The sequence below is a fragment of the Castor canadensis genome, chromosome 2, assembly GCF_047511655.1.
Source record: "Castor canadensis chromosome 2, mCasCan1.hap1v2, whole genome shotgun sequence".
NCBI classification, from domain to species: domain Eukaryota; kingdom Metazoa; phylum Chordata; class Mammalia; order Rodentia; family Castoridae; genus Castor; species Castor canadensis.
The window spans coordinates 138,060,680-138,077,572 of record NC_133387.1 but is presented as its reverse complement, the minus strand read 5'-3'; the positions used below and the strand labels follow the sequence as shown (position 1 = coordinate 138,077,572).

The 16,893-nt window shown below is 33.0% G+C and overlaps 1 protein-coding gene across 4 annotated transcripts in view; it reads left to right on the top strand.

Moving 5' to 3' along the window:
* Window positions 1–16,893, top strand: part of Myef2 (myelin expression factor 2) — a 34,042-nt gene that overhangs the window by 14,624 nt on the left and 2,525 nt on the right. The window contains exons 6-16 of one of the 4 annotated variants that reach the window (XM_020160565.2): window positions 622–813; window positions 1,548–1,701; window positions 2,232–2,281; window positions 2,387–2,450; window positions 7,464–7,565; window positions 9,026–9,076; window positions 9,368–9,436; window positions 9,746–9,844; window positions 10,145–10,216; window positions 11,910–12,118; window positions 12,198–12,249. In XM_020160565.2, the coding sequence (XP_020016154.1) occupies window positions 622–813; window positions 1,548–1,701; window positions 2,232–2,281; window positions 2,387–2,450; window positions 7,464–7,565; window positions 9,026–9,076; window positions 9,368–9,436; window positions 9,746–9,844; window positions 10,145–10,216; window positions 11,910–12,118; window positions 12,198–12,249 (1,114 nt within the window). The remainder of the gene's footprint in view (window positions 1–621; window positions 814–1,547; window positions 1,702–2,231; window positions 2,282–2,386; window positions 2,451–7,463; window positions 7,566–9,025; window positions 9,077–9,367; window positions 9,437–9,745; window positions 9,845–10,144; window positions 10,217–11,909; window positions 12,119–12,197; window positions 12,250–16,893) is intronic. The other 3 variants (XM_074065887.1, XM_020160566.2, XM_074065888.1) reach the window with 3 other exon arrangements.

Sequence of the window (16,893 nt, the reverse complement as noted above, 5' to 3'; positions counted from 1 at the left end):
TGAGCTTAAATAATGTTTCCTATAACACTTCACTTGGATATTTATCCTTCCTTCATCTCTCCCCTGCTTCCATCTCAGATTATAATCACTGTTGAGGAAGGTAAGAAGGAGGATAATTGCATTTTGTTCAGGAATGAAATTTATTGATTGCAATAAAACTCCCTCAACCCCAATATTCTTGGGTTTATAACAGTCTCTTTCACTATTGGAAAGCTTTGAATTAATCTCCATTTGACATTTTACTGGGCATACAGTGGTGAGAATTCACCATGACAGCATTTTAGAAAGGGTCACAGTACGTGTTTTGTTCTTCTTTACGTGCAGTGTTTGTATGCTCACAGGCATGAGGGTGAATTTGAACTAATTTCAAGTTCTTAAGTGACTTTAGTGAATGGAAAAGGTATTTGGTGGATATCCTTGGAGACTGACATCTTTTATCTATCCACTGGTTTTTTCCGGAACTAAATACTGTGGATGAGAAAAATATGAAAATCTCACTCCTCAAGAGGGTCAGTAATTTAAGCCCAATGGATTACCTACTGTAGAATTTGACATTGTTATTTTAATTATATAGATTTAATGATGTATTTAGTGGCATTTAACATTCAATATGTGTTACAGGATCCTGATGGCGAAAATGCTCGTAGGGCATTGCAACGAACAGGAGCATCATTTCCAGGAGGACATGTTCCGGATATGGGATCGGGGTTGATGAATTTGCCACCTTCCATTCTTAATAATCCAAATATTCCTCCTGAGGTTATCAGTAATTTACAGGCTGGTAGGCTTGGTTCCACAATTTTTGTTGCTAATGTAAGTTTAAGCTTTGGTCTAAAAATTTTATTGTTCACATACTTGGCTTTAATCATGACATTGTTTAATTAGGCTTAATTAATTGGGTTATTGATTTCTAGAACATTTTCTTATTTTTAACTTAAGTAAGTTAAATTGTAATTATTTGAAACTCAAACCCAATTTAAATTGTAAGTAAAATTGTAATTATTTGAAACTCAAACCCAATTTAAATTGTATATATGAGGTTAGGGTCTAAATACAACTATTTAGAATTTTAAAAACAACTGTGGAATTTATAAACATTTGAGAAGTTCTTGAAATTATTTACTCTATATGGATTTTTGTTTATACTGGTAAATGTTTTTCATTCTTACAGCCTTGATATTTGTGTATGTGCATGTTGAGGTTAATTTGTCTTTTTCTCCTAAGCTCTTGAAAGTCAGTGAAATGACCAGTACTTTCTAAAATGGGAGTTTCTATTAGTAAAAATAGATGTATAACTTCAAATGTACAGGATGGAGCAGTTGAGAGATAATTTGGGGAATTAAAAAAAGTGAGGATAAGGAACAATATGGAAGTAACTGAACCGATTTAAACAACGTAAAATGTTTGTTACTTGAACATTATTGGTGTATAATGTTGAACAAGAATTCTAGTTCTTCATAGTTTTGAGAGTGTAAAGGATTCTTTTGTATTTATGAGTGGGGAAAGGGATTTATTAGGCATGTAACTTTATACAATTATGTGTTAAGCTTGACTTCAAGGTTGGATGGAAGAAGCTAAAGGAGGTGTTCAGCATAGCAGGAACTGTAAAGCGGGCAGACATTAAGGAAGACAAAGACGGCAAGAGCAGAGGAATGGGCACTGTGACTTTCGAGCAAGCAATTGAAGCAGTTCAAGCAATTTGTATCCTGATGTATTTTTTTTAGCATTACTTAATGCTAAAGTAATGCGTTAAGAAGCTTAATGATACCACTTTGTGAGGGTCGTGGAATTTAAGGTTGCTTAGTTTAGAAACAAATAATAGATTTTAGTCTCTGGCATATAAAACCTTTACTGTGTCAAGTACTAAAGTAACTCTCACGCTTGAATTAGACATATTGTCCAGGGCCAAAAAGTATGAACTTTTTTTACTCTCCATTCCTACTACAATTAATGGTATGCAGACATGCTTTTGACTGTCATTCCGTTGTGCATTGCTTTAAATGAGTCTTCTTATTTGTTTCTTCAGTGATTGAATTAAAACAGTATCTTTTTTAAGATAAAGCTAAAACAAGTTACAGAGTTTTCTTTCATCAAATGGAAGAGACTAGTACAAGTAAATGCTAAAGATGCTTAAATACTAGAGATAGAGCCTCCTTTCATTAAGATAATTAGTTTGTGTTCAGTATAATTTTATTGTCATCTTAGGTGACTTTCCTTGACCGAACCAACAGCTATGTTCAATGGGCAGTTTTTATTTGATAGACCTATGCATGTGAAAATGGTGAGTTCAACTCTCCAACCTCTTCAAATCTCTTATTTCCCGTTTTCAATATTACAGTTCTTTTAAGAAAGATATTAATTGTATAACGAACCTTTTTGCAATTAGGATGACAAGTCTGTGCCTCATGAAGACTACCGTTCTCATGATAGTAAAACACCACAGTTACCACGTAAGTAAAAGCTATCATTAAAAACGACAGTCTGTTCTTTTTCAGTTTTATTACATGCTAAGCAAAATTCTTACATTTGTGCCTATATCCAAATTGTTCAAAGTTTTGGGATTAGTTTGGAGTTTTGGAGAGTTTGTTGCTATTGATTAGGAAGACTACAGAGATCAAGGTGTCTTTTTTGTTGTTAGTTTTTCTTAACTAAAGAGGCTGTACATACTAAAATATTTGTAAATTCATACAAGTGAATTTACACCCTCTGTAGGTAACAACCACCATAGCATTGTTGTATATTTTCTTCTAATCTTTCCTTCTATGTGTACAGGTTTTTACATAGTTGAGAACTATTGTATAAATACTTTGGGGTTTGTTTTGGCTTCATAGTAAATTATAAACACTTTTCTAAGATGAAGGTTTTTCCAAATACTTTTATTGGCTTTATGATAGTGTTATCATGTAGATGCTCCATAACTACTTCACTGTTACATATTTTAGGTGTTTAAACTTTTATTTCTTTCAATAACCAAGAGAGTAAATTGTGCCATTTTGAATAGAAATACTTGGTATGTTTTTTGTTAGTTCCTTAAGATAGATAATCCTGAAGTGGATTTACATGTTCTAAGATATATCCATTGATTAGTATTATCATGCCATATTTCAAAGGATCATAAAGCAACAATAATGCAATGTACTTATCATCTGTGTCTCAATGCCCCATTAGAAAAAACAAGATTATACTGTAATCCCTATTTCCTGGGTTTGGCATGAGTAGCACATGGGTTAACATATACATATATATATATATATGTATATGTATAAAGCACTTTAGAATAATTCTGGCCTAATGTAAGCACTCAGCATTAGCAATTATTCTTACTGTTTCACTATACCTTCTCTTGTTAAAGTTTTTTTCATATAAAATATTTTAAATATACAGATAGATAAAAATAAAATATTCTTGCAGTTATATGCCATATTTTATTTGATTTTTTTAAGTAAGTAAAATTTTATAGATAAACTTGAGATTCTCTATCTCCTCTACTGTCCTCCTAACATATGCTTTACCCAGAAAAAACAATTTATGAATACATCATTTGTCATCTAGATTTTAATAATTTGACCACACATCTATAAACCCATGGAATTGTTTTGCTAAATTTAAATTTTAGTGTGACATAATTAGGTATATATTATTCTGTAACTTTTTTGTTTAAAATTGATGATAGAAATTTGTTTTTACTGATAGATGTAGCTATGGTGTCTTTATTAATATAATTATTTTTCTGTTTTTCAAGTTATTCAAAATTTTTAATTATTAGAAACAAGACTGAGGCAGTGTTTGTTCTTTTTCTATTAAAATTATCTGTTAATATTTGTTAGAAATGTTGTGTAAAACTTTCTGGACTTCATAGGTTGTTTGGGGATGTTTTTTAACTATGGTTAATATTTTCTGTTGCTTCTCAAGTCAATTTTGGTAATTTCTGTTTTTCCAGTTTTGTCCGCTTTTAAATTTATTGGCACAAAATTATCTCTTAAATTTTTGCTACATTCATAATCCTGTCTCCTTTTGAATTCTGAAGATGTACAATTTCTCTTTTTTATTGGCTCAGTTTTGTTAGAGATTTGACAGTCTTGATCATGATTTCAAAAAAGGGAATTTTGTTTTTGATATATGATTTCTCCTCTTAGCTTTATTTTTTTCCTTCATTTATTTCTTTGGGTTTGGCTTTCATTTTTGTCCTAACTCCTTAAGTTAAGAGTTCACTAATCTGTAGCTTCTCTATTATAATAGTTAGGACTATCATTTTTGCTGTTGTGCTCAGGTTCTACTATGGTATATTTTTATAATCAGTTTTTAAGGTATTTATAAATTATCATTATGATTTATTCTTGACGTATATTATTTGAAAGTGTATTTTTAAATTTTCAAATGCATGAATTCATTTCCTCATTAATTTCTATCTTTAGTGTAGAATATGGTCTATATGATTGTGGTTCTTTGAAATTCATTTGTAGTTACATTATGGATAGCCTACCCATTTTTATAAGTATTCGACATGTGATTGGTGATTGTAATGTTCTGTGTCCACTAAATAAAGTTTGTTAATCATTGAAATCATCTTATGTCCTTACTAATAATTTTATCTACTTGGGATATCAATTATTGAGAGATATTTATGGTATAATCTCTCATTAGACTGATAGATTTGTCTATTTTTTCTTGTTTTTAGCCTGAATATTTTGAAACTAACTTAAAATTATTCTTGCGTGCATACAAGATTAGAATTTATGTATTTTCCTAATGAATCAAACAATTTATTATTATAAAGTGATTTTTATCTTTTGTGATTATCTTTAAATTCTTTGTCTAACACTACTGTAAATAAAACAGTTTTATTTTGTTTAGTATTTGCCTGGCATATTTTCTCTGTGCTTTTAGTTTTTACTCCTACCTTTTATAAACAGCATTATACCTGTATTAGATTTTTTTTAAAAGCTTGATAGTCTTTTCTACAAAATTGAAGAGTTTAACTTATTCACATTTATTGGTTCATTTGGATTAATTTCCATTATCTGGTTTTGTGTTCTATTTTTCTGTTTTTCAAATACTTAGTTTTCTCCTATCTTTTTAAAGTGGGTATCCTGTGTATTATGTTTATATAAAGCCTGAGGTCACTTTCATTATTGATGCCCAGTTGTAGAAAGCTTTAGTTCTAACCACTTTCCTACTGAATTACATGCTGTTGTTTCGGCTCTCTATTTTTTTCAGTTCTACAAATTAAACATTGTTTTCTATTTTCTGTCTCCTCATTCTTCTTTTCACAGACTCTGGCACTACTTTTTTTTCTTTGAAGCATATATTTATAGATAAACTCTTTAGAAAGGATATGTTATTAGTAATTTCTCTCAATTTTGGTTTGTCTCTAAATGTCTTCTGAGATAGTTTTACTTGTTAAAGGGTTTAAGATTGGTAGTTTCTTTATCTCAGCACTGTGAAAGTATTCCATAGTCTCCTGGTTTCCCTTGTTGCTATTAAGTTGGCTATCTGTTGAATCATTCTTTCAGTAAAGGCAATCTATATCATGGAGCTGATTTTTAAAATCTTGGACTTTGGTGGGCAGTTTTACTAAAGTGTGGGTGTGGATTACTGTTTATTGGGACTTCATAATCAGAGAATTAAGCATCTTAAAAATAAATTCTGGAAAATCCTCAGCCTTAGGGTTTGAATATTGCCCTTTCTTCCTCCTTATAGGAAGAAGTTAAATAAACTTCCCCCCAAGTTTATTTAATCAGTCAGGGTGTCATCTTGATTGTCATTGATAGGATCCTGTCTTTGTGGAGGGATTTCCAGTGCTACCATTAATCTCCTATTTAGATTTTTAAAATCTGTCCATATGTTCATATTTTGACATTTCATCTATTCTTTTAAAAACTCTTTATGTATTCTCTATTGAGATATAATATGAACTCATGGACTTTGGCCAAATCAGTTTCTTTTAGTTAAGTTGATTATTATACGCCCCCTCCCCCATTTGTTTTTCCTTTCTTCTTCCCTTCCTCCTTTCCTTTATGCAAATTGCTATAATTTGGCAAGTGGGAACTTTCTTACTACCCATGCCTATGATATTACTACTTTTTGGTAAAAACAGTGTTTCCCAGATCTATTCTGATTTTTCTTGTTTTAAGACATGGTGTTGGCCTGTTCTTCTTCAAGAAATCCTGGTTCCTTTAGATAAAGTATGGCATCAGTGATGAGTAGATGGGTGCTTGGTGTACATGTAAGCATTGGTGGTGGTCAGATATGCTGTTGCTTTAAGGCGGACTATATTTAAGGACTGAGTGGGAAACTTTTAGATATTAATCTTTGCAACTTAGTACGTTTCTGTACTCTGTAGTATAAAAATGAAATACAGCATGTGATTTTCTTAGCCTCTAAGATTTTTTAATTGCTACTTCAACTAGCAAGAACTTTAAAAATCATACTCATGTGTGATTTTTTGTGTAGAATAAAACAATCCCCATCCAAATGTTAGTTTCACTGTTTTTAAAGTCAATAAATTATATTTCTTAAAGTTGATTTTTAATTAATTTAATATATTTATTTTAAGAAAGGTGGTATAAGAAATCCTGAATTTAGTCTTAGTCATCACATAGCTAAAAGACAGTGTTCAAGCAACTTAAGGCCCCAAAGCATTTCTTATGTATGAATAGTAGCTATGAAAACATTTTAAGGTACCATATAAATGCAAATATATTAATTAATTATGATTATATGATAATTATAATTATAACTATATGATATTATATATCATAATTATATGATAAAACCAGGTAATGTAATATTTGCTTTATTCAGTATCATGTTTCATGGTTGTTGACTTTTTAGTTTGATATGGACCATCTTAAAAGTAATCCTAATGCTTTAAGTGGTTCTACAAATTTGGGCAAGATACTCATTTTCAGATATGTATACCATTTATAAGGTGATGTATTTTTCAAAGTCTTGCTAGGCACAGTGGTCACGCCTGTAATCCTAGCTACTCCAGTAGGATTGGAAAGGTAGATTGGAAGGATTTTGGTTTGAGGCCAGCCTGGGCAAAAATTTCACAAGACCTTATTCGGTCAATAAATGCTGGGTTTGTGGTGTGTGTGCATGTCATCCCAGCTACATGGAACATATAAATAGGATCACAGGCCAGGCTGGCTGGGGCATAAGTGCAAGACCTACTGCAATAAGGGCTTGGGGTGTGTGGCTAAAGTGGTAGAGCACCTGCCTGACAAGCTCGAGGCCCTCAGTTCAAACCCCAGTCCTTTCAGTGTGTGTTTAAGTGGGATATAAGCTGACCCTATTAATAAGTGGTATTATAGTCAGTCTTGAGCATGCTATTTCTAAATGAAAATATGAACTAGTGCTCTTAGAGATACTACTATAGGCATATAGCTGTTTTTATATTTTAGTGCTAGTTAATTAATTGTGTATGGATCTTGGTAATATTGTTCTTTTTTGTGTTTTAGGTGGTCTTGGAGGCATTGGAATGGGACTTGGTCCAGGTGGACAACCTATCAGTGCCAGTCAGTTGAACATAAGTGGTGTAATGGGAAATCTAGGTCCAAGTGGTGAGCATTGTAACTTTCTTATTTCTTTTTAAATGGTACACTTTCTATATAATAAGCCTTGTATTTACTAATCTGTCATAATGTTTAGGTATCTAAATGTCTCTGTTTTAGAGATATTTAGGATATCACTTCAGTCTCAAAAGGGAATGAAGCAATGAGAGAAAAGCTAACCTGAAAAGAGGGTAGGCAAAGGTTAGAGGGCTCCTCGGGGACCAACCGTGCTATAGCTGCTAGCCTTTTAGTACTGTGGATATTGAAATGTCTTTATGGTAGAAAGAATTCTCAACATACATGTCTGAGTGTCATGCGTAGACAGTGTTTGTGGAGTGGCCAAAATGCTACTATATCATAGGTAATGTTTATTTAGGAAGATGGCTTCTGAGGTAGCTATATGGCTGCTTATTTGGTCTAACTTTTAGTTTATATTTAGAAATTGATTTTCACACTTTTTGGTGCCAGGATCCTTTATATTTAAAATTTGTTGAGAACCTCACAGTGATTTTGTTTATGTGGTTATGTTTATCAATATTTACAGTATTATAGAAAATTTAGAAACTATTTTTAAAAAGTCCTTACCTAATTAAGAGTAGCAATAATTAATCTTTAATCTTAGCTCTAAAAATTGTATTTAACATATATAACATAATATCTAACACATATTTAACATAAATATAATTTAAGGAAAATAAACTATTTCCAATAAAAGTGAGTGAGAAGATTGGCATTGTTTTTATGCCTGTCTTTGATGTTTGGTTTAACAGAAGGTGATTCTGCTATTCTGTCTTCTTCTGTATTCAGTTTGTCATGATATCAGACATCATTTAGACTCTGGAAAATTGTATCTTACACTCATGAGAGAATGAGAGTAAAACAGTCAAATGATACCGGTAGTTTTGGATGACTGAAGTAGTTTCGGTGTATTGGTTGATCAAGGTCCCCAGACCATACTTTGAGAATCACTTTTTAAATGCTATCAGATTCTTGTTTTTGTTGAGATGTTATAGTCACACTTTAAATTATGAGGGCAGTTATGATAATCATTCCTATCCAAACAGATTTTCTTCCTTATCTTTAAGCTGTCAACTCTCCTCCAATCCCCAACCACCTTCCTAACCACATACCATTTATATTCTTTAACTGTCATGTTTAGAGGAATCCTTACTTTCTGGCCTGACAACTAAATCCCTTACAGTGGCATTTCTGTGTCTACTCTGGACATATGAATGAGTACCCAGTTTTAGGTATTCTCTAATGTTGTCTTGCTTTCTCGTCTAATGTTCAGCAAATGTCTTTTTGAAGACAATTACTGTGGCATAGCACATTAAACCATCCTTCTGTATCCTGCTGATTTTCTAAGTGTTTGTTGTGGCTAGACCAATAGTATCTATTTTTCTGTAATGTCATGTTTTAGTCACAGAAGTCAGATTTACTGAAAGTACATACTGTTTATTTTATTTGAGGTATGGGAATGGATGGTCCAGGTTTTGGAGGAATGAATAGAATTGGAGGAGGTATGTATAAGCCTATGTTTTCTGCATGTACCAGTGACCGTTTGTAAGAAACTAGAAATCTTTGAGAATTCTAAGGAAAAAAAAGTCATGGTTAATTGTTGGCTTATGTCCAAAAGGCTGCTAGCAGAAATTGAGCCTGATACATACTTAAAGGGAAGGTGATGTGTTAAGAAGTAGCTATACAAGGTAGGGTGGATAAAGAGCTTTCTGGTGAGACTTAATATTTACAAAATGTACCTTTCATGTGTACAACTGACAGTCACATCTCAAAAACAATCTTTTATTTCATAGGAATTGGGTTTGGTGGTCTGGAAGCAATGAATAGCATGGGAGGATTTGGTGGAGTTGGCCGAATGGGAGGTAGGTAAATGTATACAGAAGGATGCCGTATTACATTTACTTTTCCCTATTATTAAAGTACCCCTCCCCCTTCACATAGGAATGGGTGCCATAGATGGCTTCAGAGGCAAATGGGCACTAGGGGATAAGGACAAGCATGGCAGGAATGGGGATGGTATGTGTGATATGGGAGGTAAGTTGGATAAATCACGGACTGTTTTATACTGATGACTTTTGCTGTTTTTCACTTGAGTTTAGAAATATTCCTGAATGGTTTACCATGCATTGATGTACTTGAAAAAGGGTTAATTTGTTGCACAATCTTTTCAGAGCTATACCGTGGTGCGATGACTAGTAGCATGGAACGGGAATTTGGACGTGGTGATATTGGAATAAATCGAGGCTTTGGAGATTCCTTTGGTAGACTTGGTAGGGCTGGCTGCATACTTCTTTCCTTTTTCCAGGTTATATTTTTAAACAATTGTTCTCTTCTTTTTTATGGAAAATCAGAAATTTGCAATTATTCACATAATTTATTACCTGAAGAAAACAGTTTAGGGATTTTAATGTATTAGCTGTCTTTTTCAGTATCTTAACATACTTGAATTCTATTTCCAGAAGACTTTATACTGTTCAGTTATTGTACATCTTCTGAAAGCATAGTACCTTGGAAATTGGAATCATGATTATTTAAATTAATTAGTATATTATCTTTCCATCCTTGTTTAGGCAGTGCAATGATTGGAGGGTTTGCAGGAAGAATAGGAGCTTCTAACATGGGTCCAGTAGGATCTGGAATAAGTAGGTTTAAATTTTACTAGAATTTATTCAGTAATATTTGAGTGCTTGCAAAGACTTTGCAAGAGTAGTTATTGTAGTATAGTAATACTTTGTTCTTATATATTAGTATGTCTTGGCATAATTTGAGAAACTTTGATAGTTAATGAGCTAAGCCTTTCTGTTTGATTGCTGTTTGAAATTTCTAAATTAACTGTTTGAATTTTACTTCTTTGATACTTATAAACTAACACTAGAGTATGTTTTAAATTAATCAACAAATTTAAGAACCATCTTCCCATGCAAGGAATCTGGAGATTTCTGTGATTATATGTCAGGAATAACTTGCTTTGGCACCAACCTTACTACCATTTTATTGTCAACACCAGCTATTAGTGACTAGCTTATTTCATCTTGAAACATCTTAGGACTTTTGGTAGATGCAGACATAATACTAAATTTTAGTGTAGTGGGCTAAGGTCAAAAGAGATGTTTATTACCTCTCTTCTTAAACTTTTCCTATGATAGAATCAAGAGTAGTTCTGACACTAGAGAATACTAAATCTCTCCCATCTGTTTCCACTACCACATTTTAGGCCTCATATTAAGGCTTAGCACATGCCTTAGTTTTTGGTCTCTGTTCCTTACTTGGCCATATCTGTGAACTCTCCATACTTTATTGACTTCCTTTAATTGATGAAATTTCACGAACAGGAAGTAAAGCTACTTGAACTATTCTAAGAGTGAAATCTAAAATTCTGTCAGCTGAAAACTTTTTCTTCCATCGTACCTTTCTCCTCATTTTATTCGTTTTTTCATCATCGTTTAGCATTGGTCACTTCCCTGTTAGTCATAACTTTCCTGCTCTTCCCCGTTACCTCAGTGTTTATACTTCTGTTTCCCTACTTTTATACTTGTTATTAACTGAAAACCAATTTGAAAGGTGATGTTGGTGTTTAGAATGTTCATGTATGGGATATAAAGGTGTAAGAAGGTACATTTTGAGCATGGATGTGACTAGAATAACTGAAAGGGACAGGAAATAAAGTAGGTCTGAGCTAGGAGTTAAATTTTCAAGCTTTGGCTAAAGGAGAGGGATACAAGTTCTGGGATTAAAATTTGTTTTTTTATGATTTTTAAAAATTTAGTTGATACCAAAAGAGAAATTATATGGGAAACAGAGGTGAAGATTCTGAGGTAAAAGGTAAGCTAGGATAGGAATATCATATAGGAGAGTGTGATGAGAATAACATGTATGCTAGAATGGTAATAATTTGAATTTATCGCCATATATCCTTGTCCTAATAGTTATTATTGCTTACTGTATTAGAAAATGAAAATCAGTATTAAAAACTACTATAATGTTGATAAAGTGATTGGTATTCATATGATATGTTTTATGATCACAGTATAGTTTCATAGAGGTATATATGTATGATATGTATGATGTATTTATATAGTGAATAGAATTAAGATTTCTCAGCTTGAAAAATACATACCAAATGAAATTATGTTTCTTGGAAAATTGTTTTATTGTCTATGAGAATAATTTTATGTTTATATCATCTATTTACATAAATGAATTTTTTCTCACCTTTCTCAGAATTGATTCTCTCTCTCCTTTTTCCTTCCTCCTCCTTTTTTTTCCATATGCTTCTGTTTTTGAAACAAAAACATGAAACTCCCAAATCCTCCCTGCCCTTCTTGGAAAATGCAGGTGGTGGAATGGGTGGCATGAACAGTGTGGCTGGAGGAATGGGGATGGGACTGGACCGCATGAGCTCCAGCTTTGATAGAATGGGACCGGGTATAGGAGCTATCCTGGAAAGGAGCATCGACATGGATCGAGGATTTTTATCGGGTCCCATGGGAAGCGGAATGAGAGACAGAATAGGCTCCAAAGGCAACCAGATATTTGTCAGAAATGTAAGCAAATAAATGTAGAGGACACTTAGCATTATTTTTTTCTTTGTATATATATTACTAATACCTCTTTTCCTTCTAGCTGCCTTTTGACTTGACTTGGCAGAAACTAAAAGAGAAATTCAGTCAGTGTGGTAAGTATGGCAATGACTGCAGATATGATATTTACTGTGGTAGAAAAACTTGTTTTAAACTTTTTAGCACAGCGTTTAGGTCTTCACCTCTTCCAGTGCCTATCTCTGTCTAATTCAACTTCAAATAAATGAATTGTTTTGTTGTGTTCTGACTTAGAGCAGTGCAAATTACTAGTAAATACTAAGGTTTAGAGTACAGCCTATCATTGTTTTCTGTTGATAAAGAAGTCTTCCCTGATTTTAAAAAGGTTAATGTGTCACCATCGTTTGCATTAAAAGTTGTTTTTTCCTCATGAGAAATATTAATGGTATTTACTTCCTTGCTTATAGTATAGTGCAGAGGGTTGTCAGCCTGAACCACTGAGATGCTGATATCTAGTTGATATTAAGTTAGTGTAATAGGTGAGACCCATTTGATATACTTTGTATTGCTTACAAAACACAGTGATTTTTGCTGCCAGGAATGCCTTAGACATGGGTACATTATGGTGGTTCTTCTAATTCTTTTATAAACTGTTCTTGACTGTAATTAATCAAACTTTAATTATTCCTTAGCTCTGTAGAATATTAGCTGCTTATTTTAAAAGAGAACCTTTTAAGTACCATATTTACTGTTGCTATAGAATAATTGATGAAGTTCTCACTTTTGTGTGTGTGTGATGATGGTAGAATTAGTGTGAGTCCACAAAGTAACGGATTTCTCGCTATTGCATGGAGTCTCAGAGTCTAATAGTAGGATTACATGTGCATCCTGAAATCATAGGATCCAGTAGTAGTATGATGTGCAATGATGAAAAAGGGCTAAAAGTGGTACAGTCAGCCTCTTAGAGTTAACTAAAAGCTAAAGGTATTTATCTAATTTTTTAAAGTTGTGAAGCAGATAAGTTTAGTGTTTTTCCATTAAAATTACCATAGTGGGCTACTATCAGCAATAAAATTATCTACTGGATTCTCACAATCATTTATACCACTTCTATTATATCATAATTATTTGTTCATTTTCTTCTACCCTAGATGAAGGCTCCTGAGGGCAAGAACTATCATCTTTTTATCCTAGCACCTATTATTGCCTCTGTAATAGAGTAAGAATTTAGGAAATGTTGTAAGCACTGAGAAGATTGTCATTCATTTATTCAGTTATTGATTCATTCATGAAATCTATGGTTAATATATTTTTTAGCATTCTGCGAGGCACTGTGAAGTTGACTAAAGTCAAGAACCCCAGTTTAAAGATTGTACAGTGTATGAATATGCCTAGGCTATTCTGTTTGCTCCCTTTGTTGATTGTCCTTCTATTTTGCACTAATTTAAAATTCAAGGAAGGGACACAGTATTCTTACAAAAATGTTAAAAAAACACATCAGCTAGTACGTAGTCACCACTGAGAGAATTGGTAGCCTTTGTAGTAGTACATACATCTACCAGAATGTATCAGCAACATTGCTGTGAATCCCATAGTCCACAGAGGAATGAACATGTCAGGTACTAGGGAAATGAGTAGCAGTGAAAGCAAGAATAGATCATCTCTGCTCATGTAGCTTCAGTGAAGGGTGGAAAAATGTTCAAATTAGGTAAGACATTATGTTATAAAGTAGAAATGAAGCTTAACAAGTAAAGAGCAAAGCGGGACCAGGAATGGCAGCGTGAGCAATACTGAGTTGTTCTTTATCCAGTGTAGGTAGACCTCTTTTGAAGTAAGGGATGAGCAAGGCTTGCAGCCAACCTTAGGGCTTTGGGTGGCTTGGGGGCATTGTTTTGACAGAAAGAAATAATTAAAATAACATTTTCTGAAAGGGAAAAGTATCCAAATCAACATTTTAAAAATAGTACAGTATTTTAGTCATATAAACTGGTGGTTGAATCTTTATCTTTTTACTTCAGTTTTAGCTCTTTTTCTATTGTTATATTTTAAGGTTAATCATTTTGTTTTTAATCTTGAATTCTATCATAAAAGACTTAGATTTTATATTATATCATACTTACATAATTTCTTATCTCCCCCATTTTTAATGTTGAGTTGTATTGGCGGCAAAGAAAATAAATCATAGTAATATAGAATTGAATGATCAGCACTTGCCAAATATGGGCAATATCTGGCTTGTTTGAACTGAACTATCATTTTTCTGCCACATCACTTTGTTTATAAATCTTAGAGTTCTGTTTTTTTTTTTTCCCCTTAATATGGGAAGTTTCTTTTGATCTGACATAAGCCAGTAATGGCCTTTTTGGCAGTAAAGGGCAGGGCTTTTTGTTTTCCTGAGCCCAAGATGAATAAATGTATACGCTGGCTTGCTTCTTAGAAAGGGGCTAGTGGCGCTCTCTGCATTTCCCCCAATGTTTACAGCACATGCTCCCACTGGTAAGTCCCCTTGCTAATAAAGTATGTCCAGTGGCCAATGTCCTTGATGGGGCAGTTATATAATGGGTTATATTTTCCTTAGTATGCACCATTTTCTCAGCCTTTATAATTGAGAAAGAAAATGTTTTCAGATCCCCTTAATATAACAAGATGAGAAATAAGTGAGCATAATTTCTGTTTGTCAGTTCCTTCTAATTGCAATCAATCCCCAAAGGTAATGTTTTGAGTCCAGGCTAGTAAGACACACATCATTCCTGTAGTAAAATTGATATTTCTTCTATCCTGCCTTTTGTAATTCTTCAGTGACATGCATTTTTAAGACTATTGAATATAAATAAACTGACCTATTCAGAGTTGAACCCACATGAGTTCACTGTGTGCTGACGGAGTCAAATAGGCAGTCTTTGAAACTTGCACCTTGTCTATATGCTTTAGTCATATTCTGGCCTTCTGGCTTGGTACGATGTACAACTATAACATTTTAGAATTGCCCACTTTCAATTATTCTTGCTATAACTCATGTAAACAAATACAACTTTGTTCCACAGATTTCCATTATGTAATATTTCTACTGTCTGTGCTTTTTAACTGCATAGAATGGAGGGTTATAAATTTTATTTACTAAAGTACTTACTATTTCAAGAATGACTAGTAAAGTTTAAAACAAATTAACAGTAAAAATAATGCAGTAATAGTAAAAAATAATAGGAAAATTCATTGATGAAGGAAGGCACTTTATTTATAAATGCTTAAATTTAGTCTATTTTTAGATGTGATCTTGTATCAGAATTTCCCAAAGTATACTATATAGCTGTTAATAGAGCTGGTTAAATGAAGTGGAAAGGACAAATACTTTAATAACTACTACATGTAGCAGCAATATGTTTAATCTGCAATACTGATTTCTCTTGGCATACATTTCATCCTGTACTGTTGCTAAAATGTCATTCTCATTTTTGTTTTCTTTGAATCATTCAAGATCAATAGATACTTAAGTCAATTGAGGAAGTCCTCAGGATGTGTAAAAAGGCAGGGCTGATTTTTAATCAAGTATTTGAAATTAATTCATTGTTCTGAATTATCTTTAGAAAAGAAAATATTTCAATTGCTATTTTCATACAATTAGGAAGAAATTTAGAATATGTATAATTCTTTCTGCATCTATCCTCCTGGGATATTTTATCTAACTATGAAGTATCTGCGGACCACTCTCTATAGCCTAAGTATCCAAACTGTAAAAAGGTTTGGGGATATTAGCCGAGAGATCTTGTCAGTTGCACAAACCTTGGGATCATTGTGTGGTCAGGAATTTGGAGGTCTAAGTGCTGATTCCTAGAATGAGGGGAACAGTGAACAGAGGGAAAAAAGGAAGAAAATCTTGTCTTGAACACTGGAAAGAAAGATTGTGCAACAGATAGTGACATTATGAAGATAGTGACTTACGAAGATTTCTTGCTTTTGTGAACCCTACTATTGCTTATAAACCTATGTTGGAGTACTTATATCTAGAAACCCCTCAGTTTCTAAGTAACAGTAGAAGATGAACCTCTAGTCTTAAAGCCCTTAAAAATTCAACACAAGGGCTGGGAGCATGGCCTAAGTGTTGGTAGAATACCTGCATAGCAAGTGTGGGACCCTGAGTCCAAATCCCAGTGTACCACCACACACAAAACAACTCTACAGTTTCTTTCAAAATCACTAAAGCGCTGTCATTTACCAAGGTGTGCCTTTTTAATTAAACTTGTTTTAAGCCAGCATTCAAGATACTAAGAGGACTTGGGATACTACACTGAATCTATCTTTACAGTTTTGTCTTATTTGTAAATGTGTATGTGTATATATGTATGTATGTGTGTGTGTATATATATATATGTATATATATTTTTTTCTGGTTTAATTTCATGATTTTTACTAGAAAGTAATTGCTGGGTTTTTTCTTTTTCTTTTTTTTCATTTTATCAGTTGCGGGCTGAATATTTGGATCTGCTTTTAACTACTATTATGTAATTTCTCTGGGGATTAGTTTGTTTTATAACAGACATTTAAGAACTGCCTGCCCTGAGTTACAAGATCATGGTTTTTGACTTAGTGTGACATTTATTGTCTTAAACAATTTAAGTATTATTAAAAAGATGAGCGAGTGACTACCAGTTGGTTTTAAAAAGAAATGCAATAATAGAACATGGATGAAAAAAATAAAAATAGAGAAGTGGTCCAGGATGTTGTACATACGGGATTATTCAGATCAGGGTTTCAACAGGAAGACAACCTTACTTATGCATTAG